This window comes from Triticum aestivum, chromosome 4A (genome assembly GCF_018294505.1).
Source record: "Triticum aestivum cultivar Chinese Spring chromosome 4A, IWGSC CS RefSeq v2.1, whole genome shotgun sequence".
Lineage (NCBI taxonomy): Eukaryota > Viridiplantae > Streptophyta > Magnoliopsida > Poales > Poaceae > Triticum > Triticum aestivum.
The window spans coordinates 573,453,246-573,474,547 of NC_057803.1; the positions used below are offsets into that span (position 1 = coordinate 573,453,246).

The following is a 21,302-nucleotide window of genomic DNA, read 5'->3' on the forward strand; positions in this document are numbered from 1 at the left end:
GCAACGGGAGCTTCTATATGACGCTAGTTACCACCGATTGCCGAGCGCCGCATAGGGGATAACCTTCGACTAGGCCGGCCCATTGGCAGACGCGTAGTTGTATTGTGTGGGTCGTAACAGTCGTCAAAAAGTAGCAATCGCCTGGGATCAAACTCATGACCTCTCGTTGCTGAATGAATGTTGTTAGCCACTAGAACCGATGGGCGTTACTGGTTGCTTAAGACCACGAAACTGTAATGAACTATCTCCAAAGATAGATGGAAGTTTGAAATTTGGATTTTTTTTAATTGGGAATGTTTTATGAAAAAGTGCAGATTTTGGGAAAACACATTTTTCAAAAATTCCCCCAAAAATTTCTAAATTTACAAACATAATTTGATAACATTTTTTTAAAATATTGTGAACACATTTGAACAATTGAACATGTTTTAATTTGTGAACAAACTTTCAAAATAATACTCCCTCCATCCGGAAATATTTGTCAGATAAATACATCCATTCCTCTGACAAATTTCGAACATTTTCTAAAAAGAAGCGAACAATTTTCAAAATTCTATTTTTTCAATTTATAAACAGAATTGAAAAAAAAAATCTAAAATTTTGAAAAAAATAAAAACCACAAACTTTTTAAAATTTCTTAAGAAAATAATAAAAAATAAATAGGAAAGAAAATAGAAACAGAAAAAAAAGGAAAACAGGCCAACCCAATCGTGGGCGCTGAAGCCCCGACTACTTGACGCGGGTTTTCCTCCAGTAACCCCAATGCATCTATTCAACTGTTTTGTTTCCTAACTGATTTATGCTTCATAAATTCAAAGCCAGGATCATTTAAAGCTTTCTCTAAAGAAAAAAGTTTATTAACCAGCTACACCAAGGGGCGAAGGAAACCAGGAGGTCCTATTTGACGTGTTTTGCACCAAAATAGTGGCCCATTCGCATAGGCAGTGGCCGACTGGGCTAGCCTAGCAGGGTGAGTAATACTATGGCCTGAAAAACAGTGAAGGCCTAGTTTGGCAGCAAAGTTTTTAGAAAACTGTGGTAATTGAAAACCGTAGTATTCTGATGGATGGGCAAGGAATACTGCAGTTTCTTAAAACCAATGTTTTTCTCAGTCTTACATGTGTTTGGCTGCTGCTGTTTTACCAAAGTTTTGACCAAGTATTTAAACAGGACGTACATGATTGACCAAGAGCACGTGGCAATTTAAGTTCAGTAATCATATTATTTCTATACGTGCATGTACTTCCAGTCGGGTCAAAGTTCTATGTGCACGTACGTGCGCCCTTTGTACTCCCGGCTGGAAGAAGAATCACCCAAGAGACCGACTATACGTACACGATCAAACGAATTCGGCTAATAAGCAGGAGATATAATAGATATTGGTTTACGAGATAACAGACAGAGAAAAAGTAGGAAGCGATCTCATCAGGTATAATTATCTCGACGTAGACGGCGACGTCGATTGCGCTTCGTTCGGTTTAGAAAAAAGAGGTCCAGACCTCTTTTTCGATACAGCAAAAATACCATGGTTTCTGGGATACCGTGGTTTATAAAATTTCAGTTTTTTCTAAAGCCAAACGCATCAAAGTATTCAAAAGAATTGTTTTCTTTTCAAAAACCGCAGTATTATCAGAAAACTTTGAAAATACCTTGTTGCCAAACGCAGCCGAAAACTCCGCAAAAATTTATGCATGCGAGGTGTACCAAGCATAGGAGATCATGCTCGCGAGCGCGCGCTGCTTGCCACTCGAGCTGATGAGATTCGGGATGGTACAGATCCCAAACAATATTTAAAAAAACATGATTTTTTTCAAAGTGGATAATCTTTTAAATGCAAACACTTTTAAAATTTGTGAACATCCTTTTAAATTAGTGAATAATTTGCAAAAAATAAGAAGATGTTTTAGAATTCCAAAATTGTTTGAAACCATGACCACCTTTTGAATTTGTGAACATATTTTTAAAAACAAGTACATTTTTTGAATCTTCAAACAAAAAAATTGAAACACATTTTTTTGAAATTATGAACATAGAAAAATTAAACACTTTTTAGAAACATTAACAAAATTCAAAATTTCAATTTTTTTTAAAAAGCCAAACATTTTGTAAAATACAACTGAAAACCGCAATAAAAAACTGGTTTAGTTTCAGGAACCATCTAGGGTCCTAAAAGCAGACTACTCACACATACAAAACTGACACGTGGGCCGGCCCATATACGAGCAATATTTTTTTTTTCTTTGAGGGAATATACGAGCAATAGGTGTGCCTTGATGGTTTGCCACAGCGGCGGCAAATAGGTTTTCAATGAAATCACTAGTTATATTAAGGGGATCCCTTACAAATGTCACCCTACCTTCTCAGGCTAGGCATGACTTGTTGCAATCTGGGTGTTTTCGTTTTTTGGTAGATTTTTCTATTCAAAACATTTTTATCTCATGAACCATGTGTCTAAAGCCCAAACATTTTTTTGGTAGGTTTCGATGAATTTTTTTCATAAAAATAAAAATGAATACAAAAAAACCGTAAAAAAAACAATTTGCGCAAAACAACAACAACTAAAACCCGAAAGTATAAATGGAGCCCCAAAGCAAGGGTTTTCAACTTTTTTTTGGAGCACATGCTGTGCTCCTCGTCTAGGCATTTTGCACCTTCTCGCGAAAGCAAATTGTGCTCCTCTGGTAGCACTTTTTTTTAGAAGCACAACTATACTTCTTACGGAAGTAAATATGTGCTTCCGTATAGTATTTTGTTTGCGGAAGAAACATGTGCTTCTATGAATGCTCCTTGTAGAAGCATAATTTCCTTTCGCGTAATTTTTCTCCAACACTTAGGAAAATCAGATAAAAAAAGCTGAAATTCAAAGGAATCATCTAGCACATGGCGACTGGACTGGACACACCACTTGACATGCTTCCAAGCCATCAAACTGACAGCCTAGTGTTTTTTTTTCTTCCAAACAAGGTTGCTCTTGGTTTTTCAAGGAGACCATCTCAAGTTTCCTCCCAACTCCCCGCAGGGCCCGCATGTCAGCCGCCACGCCGCAACCTCGCCGCCCTCAATCGAGTGTCCGTAGCCCACACGGCCGAACCGCACGCGCACAACAACCAACTGCCCAAACTACATCCCGAACGCGGTGCTTCCTCCCTCCCCGCAGCCAAATCGAAATCTCTCTGCCCCGTCCCTCTCCCACCCCCACCCCACCCCCCGGCCGGCCGCGGCGACGAGCCCACCAGAAGAACCATGGCCTCGGCGCTCTCCTCCCTCCGCTACGGCGACAGCCTCTCGGTGGTGGCCATCTCGGGCGCCACGGCGGTGCTCTGCGAGGCCATCTCCTGGCTCCTCATCTACCGCACCGCCACCTACAACTCCCTCCGCGCCTCCATCGAGCGCCACTCCCGCAAGCTCGACTCCATGAAGTCCACCTCCTCCGGCACCGGCGCGGCCCCCTCCTCCCAGCCGGCCTCCTCGCGGGCCAAGAAGATGGACCGCGTCGAGTCCAGCCTCAAGGACGCCTCGCGGGAGCTCTCCCTCGCCAAGCTCAAGTCCGGCGCCGTCGTCGCCGCCGTGCTCTTCGTCGTCTTCGGCCTCCTCAACTCGCTCTTCGAGGGCCGCGCCGTCGCCAAGCTGCCCTTCGCGCCCGTCCCGCTCGTGCAGCGCATGAGCCACCGCGGCCTCCCCGGGAACGACCCCACCGACTGCGCCATGGTCTTCCTCTACTTCCTCTGCTCCATGAGCATACGGACCAACCTCCAGAAGCTGCTCGGCTTCACGCCGCCCCGCGCCGCCGCCGGGGCCGGCGGCGGCCTCTTCGCCATGCCCGATCCCAAAACCAATTGAGGTACTAAATCGATCCTTTTGCTCTATTTTTATTTTTATTCCGCTGCTGCTACGCGCGCTAGATTTCGCACCTCTGGAATCTTATACAAGTGAATAGATCAGCATGGTGGATTCTGTTAAAATTGCATCCTGGATCCACTGATGCAGTTATGAGCTTGACTTTTTGCAAGATCAGACTATTGATGCATGAGATTTACGTCTATTATTAGTGGCTTAAAGCTGCATTAAGTTGTTAGATGCCGTATTCTTGGGTTTGATGCTTTTGTTCACGTGTGCTAATCTAAAATATAGAGATTTATGACTCTGATTATTGGCTAGAATAACTATCTGCAGATTTGGGTGCGGTTCACTAAGGCGTGTGGGACACTCAATGATACTGTCGCCTAATCTAACTGTCATGAACTTTGGAATACAGAAGTGTGCTTCAATGCCATTAGATATGTGCCTGTATATCGAAACAGTTTTGTGTAGATTATAGAATCTAGACTGTAGTCCAAGAATACAACAGTTTAGCTAGTGTTCCTCCTTGTTTTGTCTATGAATTTGAAGTTGTAGAAGCAGGCCCCATTAGCTTTTGCTTGTGTTTCTGAGAACGTGTTGGATCTTGGTATCAGGGGAACAGAGAATATATCCCCTTTTGGCTTTGAGAATTCTCAAACTATTTTGTGTTTGTATTTTGGTTATGGATCAACTGAGCTCCATCTGGACTAGTTAATGTTACTCTGTTGATGTGGATAAGGGTTTCTTAGCTTTGATGTCCAAGAAGTGTGCACTACAGTTAAACACCCTTGTAACCTAACAGTCGTCATGATTTCTACAATTTAGCTAGTTTCCTCCTTGTTCTGTCTACGAATTTGAAGTTGCGGTAGCAGGCCCCATTAGCTTTTCCTTGTGTTTCTGAGAACGTGTTGAATCTCTGTATCAGGGGAACAGAGAATATATCGCCTTTTGGCTTTCAGAATTCTCACAACTATTTTGTGTTGATACTTTTGTTAAGGATCAGCTGAGCTCCATCTGAACTAATTCGTGTTAGTCTGTTGATGTGGACAAGGGTTTATTAGCTTCGATGTCCAAGAAGTGTGCACTATAGTTGAACACCCTTTAAACCTAACAGTTGTCATGATTTCTATCATTCTGTGCATTGATCATCAGGATTATTTGTTTTAGGCTAGGCTCTAGACAGTAGACACCAAGCCAAAGGATTCATTAATGAGGGTTCTTAATAGACGGTGGACATGCATCCTAACATTTTTTTTCCAGGAAAAACTGCCTCTCCAATGTACGCTAACATTTTTTATATTCAGTTTTGAGATAGCTGACCACATAAGCCATGTGGGTTTAATGTATCTCAACTTAGTGATTCATCAGAATATAGCACTGTATGAGTAATGGTTGCTTCTTCAGACCTGAGAAGAACGTGATTCATGGGGTATATTACCAATACATATTACTAAATACAGTAGATATATTGTAGATTGTACTAATACCAATCACTGATCGACTTATTGCAACACTGCTAAATCAATGCAGTAGATTCTACTCCCTCCGTTATAAGTCCTTTTAGAGATTATAATATGGACTACATACAGATGTATATAGACGCATTTTAGAGTGTGGATTCACTCATTTTGCTCCGTATGTGATCCATATTAAAATATCTAAAAAGACTTATATTTAGGAACGGAGTAAGTATATTGTACTACTACACCGATCGCTGCTCGATCAATATATTTAGTTTAATAAAGGATATACTATCATATTCTCTGAAACACCCCCACCCCAAATCGACTTGCTTGATTTTACTCTGCCTGGGCGTTTGAGCCCTTGAGTTCTAGAGGCACATTCTTTGCATTGTCAGAATGTGGTGAAGAGTGATTTATGGATCACAATTTTCTTAGAGAGAAGTCGTCTTCAGATGCCGTTGGTTACGTACTCTTGGGGAATGGCATTTCTGATCAACTTCTTCGTAAGATATTCATTACTATTGCCGTGTTATCAAATTCTTCTTTTGGCATGTAGGTACGTGAACTTGGGTATGCATATGCTAGTCCATTGTTAAGAGGCAGAGCATCTTACAAACCGGGCTGGGCAAATTTGGGCCCTTATACGTCCGCAGACGCGTCCCCATGTGATCTTTTTGCCTTGAACCATGCATCAATAGATACTGTAATTTTGCATCGCCAGCAGCAATTAGAGGTGTTGCAGTTGCGTGCCAGACTTGGTACTTAGGGCCAGTTCTTTTGGGCAATTCTCCCAGAATTGACCCCCTCCCCAACTTCTCCCAGAATTGCCACTTGATATTTTTTTACAATTCCTAGCTAATTAGAGAAGCTGGAGTGGCAATTCTGGGAGAAGCTGGGGAGGGGGTCAATTCTGGGAGAATTGCCCAAAAGAACTGGCCCTTAGGACAGGCACATAACTTTATTTGCAATTCTCTAACCGGTACATTCCCTCTCCTTTTGCAGCTTGATGATCCCCTCTATACATACATGTGATGCCCCTGATCTGAAGCAAAGCATATGAGTTGGTCTCCCAGAAAGAGTTGCTTCCCTGAAAGGAAGATAAATAACCTACCTAGTCGCTCAGAGGAGAAACACTAGAAGATACTGTAATGATACAATTCATTTCTTCCACCCATGATAAGCAGGCATGAACCGTACGTAGGCTGGCTGTATCATGAACATTCTTGAGTTCACCCCAAGCAATCTGTTGTCGGGTTTGTCGTAGAGCTGTATTTTATCATCGGTCGTTCTAGTATCACCAAAATTGGTTCTATTATGTCCTTGCCACGGAAAAGGTTGCCATTGCTAGTTTGCCTCTGCAACGCTTGCTTTGTTGTGTGTCACCTGTGTCGTTGCCACGGACAATGTTCGATCCTCAAGCCAAGAGTGGCAGTTCAAGCGCCGCCTTGTCTATCTACCTTGCACGGTCGGTGTCGATATCGACGTGCCAGCCGCTCCGCCGTGCACAAAAGTTGCGAGTAGGTACTAATAATATCTGGGCGCCGACCGTCGTGTACCGCACTCGCCGACGGGCAAAAACATGCACGGACGGGCCACCTCGAAATAGAGGGTGCGTGAGGACGGGGCGTCGACCCGTTGGCTAGGCAGCTGAGGTTGCTGCCAGCCCATCTGAGTTCGAGTCTCGACTCGTGAAGTTTCTCTTATCAAAAAATGTCAACGAGGATTAGGTTTTATTTATTTTGAAATAGAGGGTGCGCGGCCCCACGACCTCCCCAATGCAGAAACTTGGGATGCGTCGTCCAATGGGGGCGGAAAAGAGCACGCCAGCGTTTATTCAGTACCCGTATATCCACCAATCCAGGGTTGGTGCGGACAGGGCATCTGCATTTGCCTTTTGGCGCGGGGCAGACACACAGAGGCCGGGCCCCGGCATCATACCCATCTTGCCATCGGAGCAAAACCACATCCAAAACCCAGCGTGCGAGCGAGGCATCATCCCGTTCACTTCTCAAGTTCTCATCCGGATGGCTTTGGCATAGATAGTTGTCCCTCCAAGCCAGCCGGGTCTAGATCTTGTCGTCTCCACCAGATCCCAGGTAGAGTAGTGGTTGGTTAGCCGATCCGGGTTGGGTGACACGTTCTGCTCTCCAAACACCACCGCACGAACCCAATCGAGACAGAGATGCTGGGCCGCTACTTTGGCCGCGCCGGCGCCGGCGCCGCCGAGGACCCGGCGCCGGAGCCCTTCTCCTTCCCCGAGCCCCTCCCGACGTGGCCGCAAGGTACGCGTGCCGACCGTCCGTCCCCGTCCTCGATTTCGCTTTCGCCTCCCTGCATTATTGGTTTCTACTCTAGTAGGCTCTGGTTTCCATTGATTCGTTGATTGATGTGTGGGTTCGACCGACGTGCCTCTCCCATTGTTGCAGGTGGCGGGTTCGCGCGGGGGAGGATCCGCGTGGCCGGAGGGGAGCTGGAGCTCGCGGCGGCCACGGCCTTCGACAGAATCTGCACCCTGTCGCCGTCGGCGCGGCTGCAGCGCTGCAACGGCGCCACCTTCTACCGGCCGGTCGGCGTCCCCGAGGGCTTCACCCTGCTCGGCCACTACTGCCAGCCCAACAGCCGCAAACTCCACGGCCACCTCATCGTCGCCAGGGCCGCCGACCCGCCGCGCTCCGCGGAGCCGCCCCTCCGCGCGCCGCGGGACTATGAGCTCGTCTGGGCCTTCCACGCAACTGCCGGTGCCGCCGGCGCGAGTGCGGGCGCGGGCTCTTGCGTCGGCTACGGCCGCAGCGACGCCTACTTCTGGCTCCCCGTGCCGCCGGAGGGGTACCGGGCGCTCGGGATCCTCGTCACGACGGAGCCCGGCAAGCCGCCGCTCGACGCGGTGGGCTGCGTGCGCGCCGACCTCACCAACGAGTGCGAGCCGCACGGCTCGCTGCTCCACCTGCAGCTCACGCGCCCGACGTCCGCGTCGCCCGGCAAGGCCTTCGCCGTGCGTGGCGTGAGGCCGCTGAAAAGAGGGATGCGGGAGAAGGGCATCGGCGCCGGCACTTTCTGGTGCGCCGCCGCGGACGGGTGCTCCTCCCCGGCCCCGGGCGAGCAGGGCCTCGCGTGCCTCAAGAACGTCGACCTCGACCTGTCGGCGATGCCGACCCTGGAGCAGGTGCACGCCGTGATCCAGCATTACGGCCCCACGCTCTACTTCCACCCGAAGGAGGTCTACCTGCCGTCGTCCGTCGCCTGGTACTTCAAGAACGGCGCCAAGATTTTCAAGAAAGGGGGAGGCGCCGTCGGCGAGGAGATCGACGCCGAGGGGTCCAACCTCCCGGGCGGAGGGTGGAACGACGGGGAGTACTGGATGGACATACCGGGCGGCAAGAGGAGGCAGGCGGTCATCCGCGGCGACATCGAGAGCGCGGAGCTGTACGCGCACGTGAAGCCGGCGATGGGCGGGGCGTGCACCGACGTGGCCATGTGGGTATTCTGCCCGTTCAACGGCCCGGCCAGGCTGAAGCTCGGCCCGATCAACCTCCCGCTGGGCACGACCGGGCAGCACGTCGGCGACTGGGAGCACTTCACGCTCCGGGTCAGCAACTTCACCGGCGAGCTCATGGCCGTCTACTACTCGCAGCACAGCGGGGGCAGGTGGGTGGACGCGGCCAAGCTGGAGTACGCCGCGGGGAACAGGCCTGCGGTGTACTCGTCCCGGAACGGGCACGCGAGCTACCCGCGCGCCGGCGAGTACCTGCAGGGCTCGGCGGCGCTCGGGGTCGGGATCCTGAACGAGGCCGCCCGGAGCAAGCTGTCCGTCGACTCCAGCGTCAAGTACCGCGTGGTGGCGGCGGAGTACCTGGGAGAGGGCGTCGTGGCCGAGCCCCAGTGGCTGCAGTTCATGCGGGAGTGGGGGCCGACGGTGATCTACAGGTCGAGGACGGGGACGGAGCGGATGGTGAAGAGTATGCCCCAGCGGCTCAGTTGTCCGGCGGAGAACATGCTGAACAAGATGCCGAACGAGCTCTCCAAAGAGGAAGGGCCGACCGGGCCCAAGGAGAAGAATATGTGGGAGGGAGATGAAAGATGGTAGGCGTAGAGTGAAGTGTGTTGGCTTGATATCCTGATTGTTGGGACGATTGTATTCGAATTGTGAGCGTTTGTATCGTCCAATGTCCAATGGAAGTGAAAAAGTTCCAACTAAAGAGGACAACCTTTTTCAAAACCGCGGATAGCACCTACGGAAGATTGGAGTAGCTTCGAAATCTAAGTCACTCTTTTTAGCAAACAACTCCCGCGCTTGATTAGAAATTCTACTGGTACAGATGAGGTACCGGAAGTCCCAATGGAAGTTCCAACTAAAGAGGGCAACCTCTTCAAAACAACAAATACTCCCTTCGTTCCAAAATAAGTGTCTCAACTTTGTACTAGCTTCAATACAAAGTTGTACTAAGGTCAAGACACTTATTTTACAAAGTTGTACTAAGTTAAGACACTTATTTTGAGACAGAGGCGTACAAAAGAACAAACTCTAATACACATTCCGCAAAATTTAGGAGGTTGTCAAGGGGCAAGAGGCATCGGATGAGAAGCGTAGGGGAGGAGAGCACTGGGACGAGATCCATATTTTTGAGCACTGGGAAGAGATCCATATTTTTAGATTGCAACATTCATTGGTTTTATCGTATCACGTCAGAGTCGATTGTTCTATGCGCCAGCAGCAGATTCTTGCTTGCACAGTAAGTGAACAAGGGGATTAGATTTCATGCAAGTGCTCAACCTCAAGTAAATGTAAAATTATTGCTGATTAGCCTCATTCAATAATAATATACGGATATGAACATTGTTCATTTGTAGTAAGAAATAGAAACAACACCGACCCCTTCCTCTAGTACTGTAACTTGTCAAAAACGGTGTTTACATCAAGGGTCACAGGCAAAAATTGACCACGCTGTTCCATTACCGGTTTACCTATAAGATGTATGAATGGACAGGCACAGAAAACGTCCTTCGAGGCCGCTGTGGCTGGGCAGTGTCTATGCTCTCCTGTCATCGTCACTGCTTTCACTGTCGTCACTGCAGTGGAAAGCCATGGAATAAGTTCCAAGTTCCCTATTAAGTTCTATCCAGATTCACTAGCTAAGATGAAAAGAAAAAACATGCAAGCCATTACGGGCATCCACGTGGTGAAGGTACTAGACTAGTCAGATTTCTCTTACCTCTCCACAGGAAGCTTTGCAAGTCTTCTTACTTCTAAGCCTGTCATGTTGGTGAGATGCTTTTGCGCAGTAGTAACGTAATCTGCCCCTGGAAAGAGGTAGTAAATTGGTTTTGAACATTAGTAGTATTAAACAAGTAACAGGCTGAAAGTTCAGACAAATACAAGCTTTACAATAAGCCCAACTGAAGTTTGCCATAAAGTTTATTCGCAGTAGTCTCCGGCATTAAATACATACAGTATGAACGAAGACACAATAGAAAAACAGGGACCTAGAAGACATGCATGTACCTTTGGTCAACTGGAAAACATGAACGGCACAGCGCTCTGCAGCTATGCGTACTGGCGAACTACTATCCTTCAAAGTATCACCAATTGCCGGGCCCAATATCGAGATATGTGTGGCAAGAGCTGAATGATTTATCTGCAGCAAAGAACCATAAGATTACCATCATAATACTTTTGAATAGAGGTACGAATGCACATATCGAAATAGGTCTAATTATAAACCTTCGCAGCAGCTTTGATACAGGACAACGATCTTCTCCTAACTTCGGTTGAACTATCACGCAAGGCCAAGATGAGCAATTGAACAAGTTGCAACGTGCTGCCCCCAAATTGTAACTGGTAACAAAGTAGCCTCCCCAGAGTTTTCGTAGAGGCTTCACGAACAGGGAACTTCTCCACAAACAGACAAGAGTTACTACACATGAAAGCACAGTGATACTTGAAGTAACAAAGGAGTGCAAATTGAGCCAATACCTTGTCATCTTTTAGCGAATCTTTCAGAAGATCAACAATAGATGGAAATGATGTTGAATGGCACAGTTTTGTTGGACAATGCCTTGATATGGAAGAGAATGTTAACAAAGCACCATGTCTGGTACACCAGTCTGGTAATGTGCCCATGCTCAACAGGGTCTGCACCAGATCGGTGGTCTCGGTCTCATCCATGTACTAAAGAAAGCACAAGCATATTCAGTACACAGAAGACTTCAGAAAAAAAATCCAACAACTGTGACAGGAGTATGGTTCCTTCACAGATAAACAATGGCAAGACGATGACTGAATAGTTGTATGCAATTGCAACAGAGAACATTAAATTCCCTAGGGGAGTTGCTTTCCAAACAATACCATGATCAACTTGTTGCACCTTATCGTGTAATTTGCTGATGCATTGATGCCTTGTTCAAAGTATATTGAAGTAAAATGCTCCAGTTAGAACATCCATTTTCTTTGCTGGATTACTCGACATATATATATTTCAATTTTCTTTCAGGGTTGTTTTACAACATGACCTATAGTTATGGTTCACTTTCAATGAGCACAATGATAATTAATTTCAGCTGAACGCCACAACCACAAGGCATACACCAAGGTTTTCTGATAATATCTGTAAAGATTGAAAAGGTGCCACAATTTACCATACCTGAGATAATGTACCAATTGCTTTTGCAGCAGAACTGCGGACATCATCAGCATCAGCCTGCAGCAAATCTTTGAGAAGAGTACACCCACGTGATCTGATTGCAGAGCTAACACTTTTGCCAGCATGCCTAACAACACCTTTAAGTGCAGACAGCACACTTTCCTTAACAGCGTCATCTCCTGACTGAAAAAAGCATTAAATTACTTTTGCACAGATAGTTGCATCTCTTCCCAAAATAAAGGGTTAATATCGAAAATACCTGCAACATGGACAAAAGATCGCTAACTAAAGGATCAATTCTTGTGCTTAATGCGCTAAGCTTTCCAAGAGCTGATGCGGCCCTCGTGCGGACAGATCTGAAAATCATACATTCATGTGAAAAGAGATGAAACCATCGAAAGAAATACAGAAAGAGAAGACCATACCAACCTGTTGCTATCTTGTAGACATTTAACAAATGTTGTCTGAAGTTGTGGAAGGAAGGGCTTAAGTGCAAGACCACCTTTTGCGATGATAATAGTCAGGGTTGATAGGATAGCTGACTTAACTTGCCATGGAAATCGGTCTCCCAGGATGCGTATAAGAGGTCTACACTCAAAACAAAACATATATTAGAGCAACAAGCCTGTATAACTATATATACCAAAAAGATAGTCCAGCATGCAGGAGTAAACAAGAAACCATGCAATTTCACAATGTTTAGAGGCCGGATTTGTATGTCACAGAGCCTGTCTCTGCCTGCTGTTCTTGGTTTGTTCCATGTAGTGGTAAATCAAACAAAGCGTAAGTTACAAGGTGCAACTACAACGTAAAGTAATATGACTTGTTTTGTGCCGAATATGCTTAAAGTGTAGGATTTTAATTTGGCTACGCAGGTTGTGTGAACTGAAGTGCAAAAGGCTTATAGATTTTTTTCCCATATAGTCATTTATGCAAAGTATAAAATTCAATAATGCATTCCAGGATCAGGCTCTGCATTCAAGTTCAAGCTTATGGCCACACAGCAGATTTGTGCAGAAATTTGGAGTTGACATTTTCATACAAAAGAAAAAACAAAATAACAGAAGTACCTATCAACAAGGAGCAGCTTGGGGTAAATATTTCATCTACTACTACCATTGAACTTGTGGAGCGTTAACAATATACTTACGAGGTGCTCGTTCATTTCGCAAGAATAATATGCTATAGAAGATAAGGTTCAGCATGGCAACTAGTAACACGGCTGATGGCTGCAAATATTTCTGTTATACCTGTTTTTTGAACTGTAAAGCAAGCATGTGGCTCCTTAAAGAAAGGATGAAACCATGGCACAATAATTATTTCGACAAATATAAGAAAGTCATACCCTGTAATTGGCACGACGACTTCCCTAAGTGTTTTCTCGCTTGTAACATCAATTAACTCTCCCAGACCTTCTGCTGCCTGCTCCTTTGTCTCGGCCGACCCACTAATTAAACCCTGGAGCTCAACAGAAGATGTGGTATAAAATGTGCTGAACATCTAAATTTGTGGAAGGAAGAAAACAAGACTAGTCTTGACTTTGTAATGCACTTTATATTTCTCACTCGAGAAGTTCACCATGCCTGCAACTCGATGCTCGGCATAAAAGGATATGATTATAATACAACTAATAGTTCTCCACGAGTAGATACCTGCTGAAATATAGGAAGAAATGGCTGCAGTGCTTTAGGAAGACATAATCCAGGTAGGAGAACAGGCACACCCTGAAATTGAATCCGTAGTGTTAAAATATCATGCAGAACATATTTAACCGTGGAGAACCTCTGAAAAGAAAATTGTAGCAACATATTTTCCGAGCAAGCAAGTGAGAAGTATTGCCACATATGCAACATCATAAATGTAGAAGTTCAAAGTAGCACCTTTCTCCTCCTACGTTCTTTATCTCTGGCTGTAGAGATAGCGTCACGCACTAATTTTATATGTGTAGGGAGCTGTTCCTTTGGAACAGAGCCAACAACTCTTGAAAATGCTTCCCAAGCAGCCTGTTGACCATTTGTAAGTAAGTCTCGGAAGTAGAAAAAACTGAAACAAGAGAGTGCTGGATGATGAGTGCTCACCAATACAGTAGCGTTATCAGTATCGCTCAACAAAGTAATTAGGGTAGACATCATATCTGGAGCTTCATCAGCCAAATACAATTTACTATTTTTGAAGAGGAAACCAATAAGGTAGGCTGCGCCCCGTCTCATAGATGCCTGGTAAGACAAAAAATAAACTGTGAAATCATTCAAATGAACAGCAGGCGTAATATTGCTTCATGCTCACACAGAATTCTCAGGTGAACCAACCTGATTGTCATTGACTCCTCTCAGAAGTTCAGGTATTAATGTCTCAACTCCTTCATCATCAATAACCAACACAATGGTTTCAGCAGCCTTTTTGGCTGTGCTTTGTACATCCTATAATTTCCAAGAGAAATATTTACTGTCAGCAGTAATAAAATACACTGCATATAGCACTTTTACTGGTAAAATGGACAAACTGAATAATGGGTTGATGCATTGAACCTAAGAGTACAAATAACAATCAAATGACTAATAGATAAGCTAGATCTGAAGTGTGTTTTTAGTATATGCCACTCACCACATCTTCATCATCCATAGCAAGTATCAATGTCGGGAGGATAGTTCCAATGTGTGAACTCAAACCTGGCCCAGCAACCTCAGCTAGAGCTCCCAATGCATGCGCATTGAATGAACTACACCCCCAACAAAGGTAATGTGTAAGGAACGTAAGTTGATAAAGAAAAACTACAAACGTATAAAATGTAGCATGAGCGGTTCACTCACGAGAGAGGGGGCTGGACTAATTTGGGCAATATATGAGGCAAAATAGCTGCAGTTCGGACGCTGTAAAACCATGTCAAAAGATCAGCATATCTCAGCAGCTCAAGTGAAAACATTATATTTCACTAAATGAATGGTGACAAAAAAAAAGACCTTAGAATCTGCTTTAGGCCATCAAGGGCTGTTGCAGATGTCTCGTCATCTTCCATGGCCCGTAGCAGTGTGGGGACAATCTCATCAATTGCTTGCAATCCAGCGCTCTAAACAGAAGGTAAGAAAGTTAAAAATAAAACATGTAGTCTAACAAATTATCCATGATAAGAATGCAGTCCGTTGTGTTACCTTATATAGGGTACTAAATGCTAATCCAGCAGATTCCCGAACCTCCTGCGTGCTGTTACATACGCATGCTGTTAGTGAGACTTCACTATAAAATAACACAATTATACAGCCAAAAAGCAAACCTGTCACACAAAGCAGTTCTGATGGTAGGAATAAGTTCACCCATAAAACTTAATAGTTGATGTTTCCCAGCACTTCCCATAACCTCACTCAAGCCGATGCAAACGCCCTGAAGAGCAAAAGTTTAATAGTGCACTGATCATTCCCAGACGATAAAAGGCGTATCCAAAATATATTAAGAAAGCACATCAATGCACAGTTCCAAATGGAACCGCTGGCTGGAGAGAAGTTTCAATGAGATAACAGAAATCAACAAAACCATATGAAGACCTCCTATTCAATCTCAGAAACTTTAATAGGAAAACAGAATTCAACAAAACCATATGAAGACTTCTATTCAGTATCTACTAGGAAATAGAGCGATCAACATAAACCTCGGTAATAGTTCCACGGAAGTCCTAAATTGCAAATTTTAAGCCACTCTGTAAGAATATCAAGCTAAGAATACTTACTTGTCTTCTGCTAGCATTTGGATCCTTGAGTCCTTGTGACAAAATGGGAATAATAGAGGGCAAAACTCTCTCGCCAAGCTTCCTAACAAGCTCTCCAAGTGCTCTCCCGGCAACCTGAGCATATAGTATTATAGTTAAATCAAAATCAGGACAGTTCTCCAGAAAGATCAAACCGTATATGAAATAGAACGAACCTGCCGCCGTTCCGAGGAAGATGACGCAAGAGATGAAATAAGGGTGTCCATAAGTACTGGCATGATCTCCTTCAGAGTTCTTGGAGTATTTGCTACAATTGTCTTCCAGACATGTACCGCGGCCTAGCATGAAAAATAGAAGCTCTAGAAAAAGGGTGCTCTGGAATGCGGAACAGTTGCATATTCAAACAGCATAAGACAAAACAGCCGAATTCACCAGTTTCCACAAAAGGGTAAAATATAACATATACCTGCCGGACGGTCAAGCTGACATCAGAGCGAACCATATAAACGGCAGCAAGAACCTCATTGCGTTTCACCCTTCCAAGAACTTCAACAATTGCACGTCCCTGGGCCTCTGTGCTAGCACCTTCATCATCGCTTCCACCCTCAAGGATTGCCTTCCCAGAAGTTCCAGCCACCTATAAATGGCAACATTACTAGATTGTAGACCATATAGAAAACATAATATGTGAATACAGTGCTACTTAAAGGAGGTAGTGACCTTGAACAAAAGATCTCCCAAAAGTTCAACAGAACTTTGTCGGATACGCCAATTATCACTGAATATCCCATCCTCAATGGCAGGAAGCAATAGAGGTAAAGACCTATTTAACAAAAAGAAAAATGGCATCATATATCAAGAGCATTACTGACAAAATGGCCATCCAACATAAATGTGAGGGCATACGTCGTTGCATAGTACTCCACAAAGATATGACCCGCAGAAAGTGCAGCATCACGAACAGATTCATTCTCATCAGCAAGGCCTGCCAAGAGTAGTAATTAGAGAATCAATGTCGTAGGAGCAGATCATCAGACATCGAAGTTCAACTATCTTACCATCTAATATAGCAGGAAGAACGGCCTGCAGATGATTCTGAAAAATTGCACCCATGGACCTCGGCAGATACTATAGAAGAAATACACGTAAGGAACAAGCTAGAACATTACAAGCAATATAGTCGTACGAGAAATGGATAGGGAACTGGGTAAATTTACGCGGAAAAGTGTCAGATGTCCATCGCGAACAGAAGCCTTCTGATGGGAACAGTTCCGGATGATGTCAGGAAGAATCTGATCGAAGTAATCTTTGCCAAGAGCAGCTAAAACCTGGAAGTTAACAACATGTGTCACAATTATAAACTAAGAGAAAGAATCAAACCACACCAGCTATTAACTGTAGAAGGAAACTTGGAAACATTGGCCTTCCTTCAAACTCCCACGGTACTACATTTGGGCAGTCATTAACAAACTTCAGGAATAAAAAAATAGTTTTATGAAGCGATAAATTCCCCTAATCAAATGAAGTGTCAGACAAGGGAGAACTGACAAGCAATGTGTAAAAATTACATGTGTGGATTATCTTGGCTACAAATGTTAGATTGAATGTCTATTGCAGTTGATGCTCCCAGAAGAGTTACGAAACAAACCATCCCATGATAACACACTGCTAAATCTAAAAAAGGTCATACTGATACTACAAACGAAAGTGTTTGAAGCAAGCCATGGAAAAGTAAACAACCTCACTTAGTCCCTGGGCAGCTCCAGATCGTTCAACATTACTATTATCAGATTTTAGTGTCTCTAACAACCATGGCACAAGATCTGGGAATATTTGTTCACCCATTCCTACTATAAGAGACCCAAGAGCTCGAGCAGCAACTCCCCTGACTTCAGGAATGGGATCCACTAGAACCTACAAAATATCATCAATCAGAGTATTAGAATCAAATATGGTTGACTTAACAAAATCAAAATCTTAGTACAAGTGATAGTAAGAAATCACTTCAAAATGCTAGTTATGCAGGATTGGCGTTGAAATCACCTTCTTGACTTCAGGCAAGAGCAATCCTATGTATGGGATCATATCCATTGGTTCTGTAACTAAAGAAGACATGTTTCCAACAATCTGAGCAGCTTTCTTCTTAGTATCAACACCTCTCTCCCTCAATCCTCTGTGCACAATAGGCACCAGCAACGCAAGTGATGGTGCATCTATGGAGTTAATGAAAGTCGTCTGCCAAGAACAGAAGTCATATGAGGTAAAGATAGTTATGATAATCCCTCCTTATCAACAAGGTGATGCACGCAATTGAAATGAAAAACCAGGATGAACATTATCTCAAATCTAAGTTCACCTGAAGAAGGATGTCAAGAGAATGTTTTGTGTGGTCATTTGGATCTGTCAGAGCAGACAGAAGAATCGGGACAAGTGCGTTTATTTCAGGATTTTTTATGACACTTCCAACCTGGAAAAATAAAACAGTACCCATCAGAGATCAGGCACAAGAGCATCCCAGTATCTATGAGAAATAAGCAAGCAAGCATTACCTGTTGGAGGGCTGTCTGTCCCGCTGCTTGCACTTTAGGATGTGTGTCTGTTAGTACCTGGAGAATAGATGATACATGACATGAAAAGGCATACTAAGGTATATGCAGATTATAAGTTCCAAATGCAAATCCGATCATATACCTCTGTTAGCTTTGGGACAATCTTCGGAAGACACTGAGATAGCTGTTGAGGAGCACAATATGCCATAGCGCCAAGAAGTTGAACACTGCTTTGCTTAGTTCGCCATGCTTTATCCTCTAGGCCCTGGAAGAAGTACATGAAACTCATCCAGATATGTGCATTTTAAGAAAACACATATTACAAGGACTTCAGTTTTTTGTACCGGCATAGGTCCCTTGTATTTCAACAAGGATATGATAATATGCTCTACTCATCTTGTACTTGAAATAGTAACAAACACGGTAATAGAAGAACAAAACAAGAAGTGTAAATGCTAGATACAAACAAGGAAGTAGCATCATCAGAATGTGCACAAAACAGGAATAACAGGTAGTCATTGGGATGCTGGGTTCTCTCTGGTTGATTAACTGAAAAGACACATGTAGATAATATGCAAATGCATCTAACTAGTTGTTTCTGAGCCAGGTTGTCTACATATACAAGCTAAAATCTAAGAATAGTGCAGTGTGTTAATGGAGAAACAAACAAATATTCCGCAAATGCATCGAACTTCAATTGTACGAAGAGCACGTGACCGTGGGTAGTTGTTCAGTATAATGCAGAAATTATGCAGTTTGGTAGCATTAAAAGAAAGAGACATGTGCACCTTCAGAAGTGAAGGAAGGACAAGCTTCACACCATGACCGGTGAGCTGAGACATCATTGCGCGAGCAGCACATTCAGCAGCCTCACGCACTGCCAGAACTTGATCAGAGAAAGACACTAGTAGCAAGGGTAGCATCTTGATGACATAACTGCAAGACAAGAATCATAATGAACCATTTTCATCCAGAAAATCTTTACGAAGTAAATAGCTCTACACTTACGGCTCAAATAGTCTGCCAAGCTTTTCACACAGGCACTCAAATCCAAGTAATGCTCCTTCACGGGATTTTGCAGACGCTCTGGAAATAGCAGATTCAGTATGGTGAACATTCATAAAACAATGGATATATCTAATACTATCTTTTCAAAGAAAGGCAGCCCTTGTGATGAGAATAAAAGTGATAAGAAAAATTGAAGCAATGACTAATCCTATTGGTTGTAATACATGAGCGAGGCACTATGCCTTCAAAATACCAAATTGAAGATGAAAATAAGTCAAGTAGGGTTGCAACATTCCTTGGACTGTACAAGTCCGAAATGAATACTGGCATATTCGGACTTGGTGGATGGTCTGACCCTTCAACAAGAAATTCCTGACCAGCATTGATGACGGCTCACAGTCGGGCTCATAATCCAGCAAGTCTGCTCACAATGCTTTCTTCCTATGGTCTATCAGATTTGCGCCTTGGAAAAGCTGGGCCCGTTGCCTTGTAAGTTTTTTTATTTGGCTTGCTATTAATAACCGTCGTTGGACCGCTGATTGCCTCGCCAAGAGAGGAGACTACTGCACCCTGTGGCCTGTCCACTTTGTGATCAGGTGGAATTGTCAATCCAACACTGTTGGGCCTGCTCTTCAGCGACACACGCCGAACCAGCCTCCCGGCGAACGAACGCCAGACGGAGGTAGAAGAAGATGAACAAAAGACACTTGGTTTCCCGGCGACGAACGGCCTGTATGTTGGCCTCTATTCAACTCAACTCCTTCAAACACATACATGTACACACACACACACGCAGCACAACCCGGAAGAACTTTCACGTCGACCGGGCGCACACCACGGTCCCGACGGAGACTACATCTTCCTTAGGCCCCTCTCACTGTGGCTCGGCAACCAACCAGCACCTCGATCAGTACATCAGGGGGCTTTTTATACCCAGCTGCACAAGCGCACGCACACCACTAGCATCGGCCCACTAACCAACTGGACGCTAACTACATGCAACTAATTCCTACATGCACGTCCAGCCCTTATCCACTCAATGGATCACATCTAACTAACTAGATGAACCACGTCCGCCGGTCGTGCGGTTCTTCACAACGGCACAGCCACACGTCCGCTAACGAATGCGCTAAGTCAAGATTATGGCTAACAATCCTTGTGTCATACGTTTTCGCTCGGCAGGTTTGGGTGTCGAATCTTCAAAGGCTTGGTTTGGCTGCCATTGCGCCCCAGCTTACTGCAGTTCGCTTCTCAAGCTGGTGGTTCAGCGGATGCAAAGGAGTACCCAAGGAATTCCAGAAAGGCTTAATTCTCTCATCATCTTAGGCGCTTGGGAGATTTGGAAACATAGGAACAATTTTGTGTCTAATGGCGCTAGACCATGTGTCTCCTTGATTTTACAGACTGGCAAATGAGAGCGCGCTATGGTGTTCGACTGTTGCCCAGGGACTCCGCGAGCTATTCTTAAGGTCACTCACAGCAGACTCTTAGTCCCCCTCCCCCTGGGCATGCCGATCATGTGCTTCTGTCTGTGTGGCGTTTCTTTGCTAGTTTTGTCAGGGCGTGTGGGTGTGCCATCTGTCTTTGGTGCAGGAGTCTCCTCCCTGTTTTAATGGAATGACACACAGCTCTCCTGCGTGTACTACGAAAAAAACATCCACTCAACTATTGACTGAAAGTAATAATTACATTCGCTTTTCAACTGCCTCAAAAGGAGAGGCCCACATGTTACTATGTGACTATGTCCCCCCCTGGACTTTAAAACCATCTAAATGCTGCCTTTGAACTTGTCAACTCCGTCCACTTAACCCTCACAGTATTGCATAAGTGGTGAGTGACTCTGTATACTTTCCCCTTTTTTCATTTCCATTTTTCCCTTCTCCATGGCAGCACACGATGTGTACTGTTGTCTCAGCCCACCATGTTTCCCTCACGCTCACTTGCAATTAAGCATCATGACCATTGGCGTCACTGTTGGGCACTAGCAGCAGCAAGCCACCTGCAGGAGACTGGGTGGCTCAACAGCAGCATGGGACAGGAAGTACTCCCAAGGGACAAGCTTTTTCGGACGGAGGGAGTACTCAACAGCATGACCATGTGTACT

General features: G+C 44.8%; 3 protein-coding genes across 3 annotated transcripts in view; 2 read left to right on the forward strand and 1 right to left on the reverse strand.

Moving 5' to 3' along the window:
• Positions 1-3,114: 3,114 nt before the first annotated feature.
• Positions 3,115-6,685, forward strand: LOC123087064 (calcium load-activated calcium channel). Its single transcript, XM_044508965.1, has 2 exons — positions 3,115-3,841; positions 6,306-6,685. The coding sequence occupies exon 1, from the start codon at positions 3,244-3,246 to the stop codon at positions 3,838-3,840; it is 597 nt and encodes a 198-aa protein (XP_044364900.1). The 5' UTR covers positions 3,115-3,243; the 3' UTR covers position 3,841; positions 6,306-6,685.
• A 452-nt stretch (positions 6,686-7,137) lies between these two features.
• Positions 7,138-9,499, forward strand: LOC123087062 (uncharacterized). Its single transcript, XM_044508964.1, has 2 exons — positions 7,138-7,585; positions 7,730-9,499. Exons 1-2 carry the CDS (start codon positions 7,486-7,488, stop codon positions 9,385-9,387), a joined length of 1,758 nt encoding a protein of 585 aa, XP_044364899.1. The 5' UTR covers positions 7,138-7,485; the 3' UTR covers positions 9,388-9,499.
• A 581-nt stretch (positions 9,500-10,080) lies between these two features.
• Positions 10,081-21,302, reverse strand: part of LOC123087065 (protein ILITYHIA) — a 23,855-nt gene continuing 12,633 nt past the window's right edge. The window contains exons 29-60 of the mRNA XM_044508966.1: positions 19,199-19,276; positions 18,979-19,126; positions 18,333-18,455; positions 18,191-18,247; positions 17,998-18,108; positions 17,685-17,876; positions 17,382-17,555; positions 16,859-16,969; positions 16,700-16,769; positions 16,548-16,626; positions 16,362-16,464; positions 16,108-16,278; positions 15,857-15,979; positions 15,663-15,776; positions 15,213-15,319; positions 15,091-15,142; positions 14,902-15,008; positions 14,752-14,811; positions 14,546-14,660; positions 14,251-14,361; positions 14,020-14,157; positions 13,822-13,944; positions 13,594-13,665; positions 13,287-13,399; positions 12,371-12,529; positions 12,201-12,297; positions 11,942-12,124; positions 11,275-11,469; positions 11,023-11,190; positions 10,804-10,936; positions 10,514-10,601; positions 10,081-10,370 (exon numbers count right to left, since the gene is read on the reverse strand). Coding sequence (XP_044364901.1) covers positions 10,331-10,370; positions 10,514-10,601; positions 10,804-10,936; positions 11,023-11,190; positions 11,275-11,469; positions 11,942-12,124; positions 12,201-12,297; positions 12,371-12,529; positions 13,287-13,399; positions 13,594-13,665; positions 13,822-13,944; positions 14,020-14,157; positions 14,251-14,361; positions 14,546-14,660; positions 14,752-14,811; positions 14,902-15,008; positions 15,091-15,142; positions 15,213-15,319; positions 15,663-15,776; positions 15,857-15,979; positions 16,108-16,278; positions 16,362-16,464; positions 16,548-16,626; positions 16,700-16,769; positions 16,859-16,969; positions 17,382-17,555; positions 17,685-17,876; positions 17,998-18,108; positions 18,191-18,247; positions 18,333-18,455; positions 18,979-19,126; positions 19,199-19,276 — 3,715 coding nt within the window. The 3' untranslated portion in view covers positions 10,081-10,330. The remainder of the gene's footprint in view (positions 10,371-10,513; positions 10,602-10,803; positions 10,937-11,022; positions 11,191-11,274; positions 11,470-11,941; positions 12,125-12,200; positions 12,298-12,370; positions 12,530-13,286; positions 13,400-13,593; positions 13,666-13,821; positions 13,945-14,019; positions 14,158-14,250; positions 14,362-14,545; positions 14,661-14,751; positions 14,812-14,901; positions 15,009-15,090; positions 15,143-15,212; positions 15,320-15,662; positions 15,777-15,856; positions 15,980-16,107; positions 16,279-16,361; positions 16,465-16,547; positions 16,627-16,699; positions 16,770-16,858; positions 16,970-17,381; positions 17,556-17,684; positions 17,877-17,997; positions 18,109-18,190; positions 18,248-18,332; positions 18,456-18,978; positions 19,127-19,198; positions 19,277-21,302) is intronic.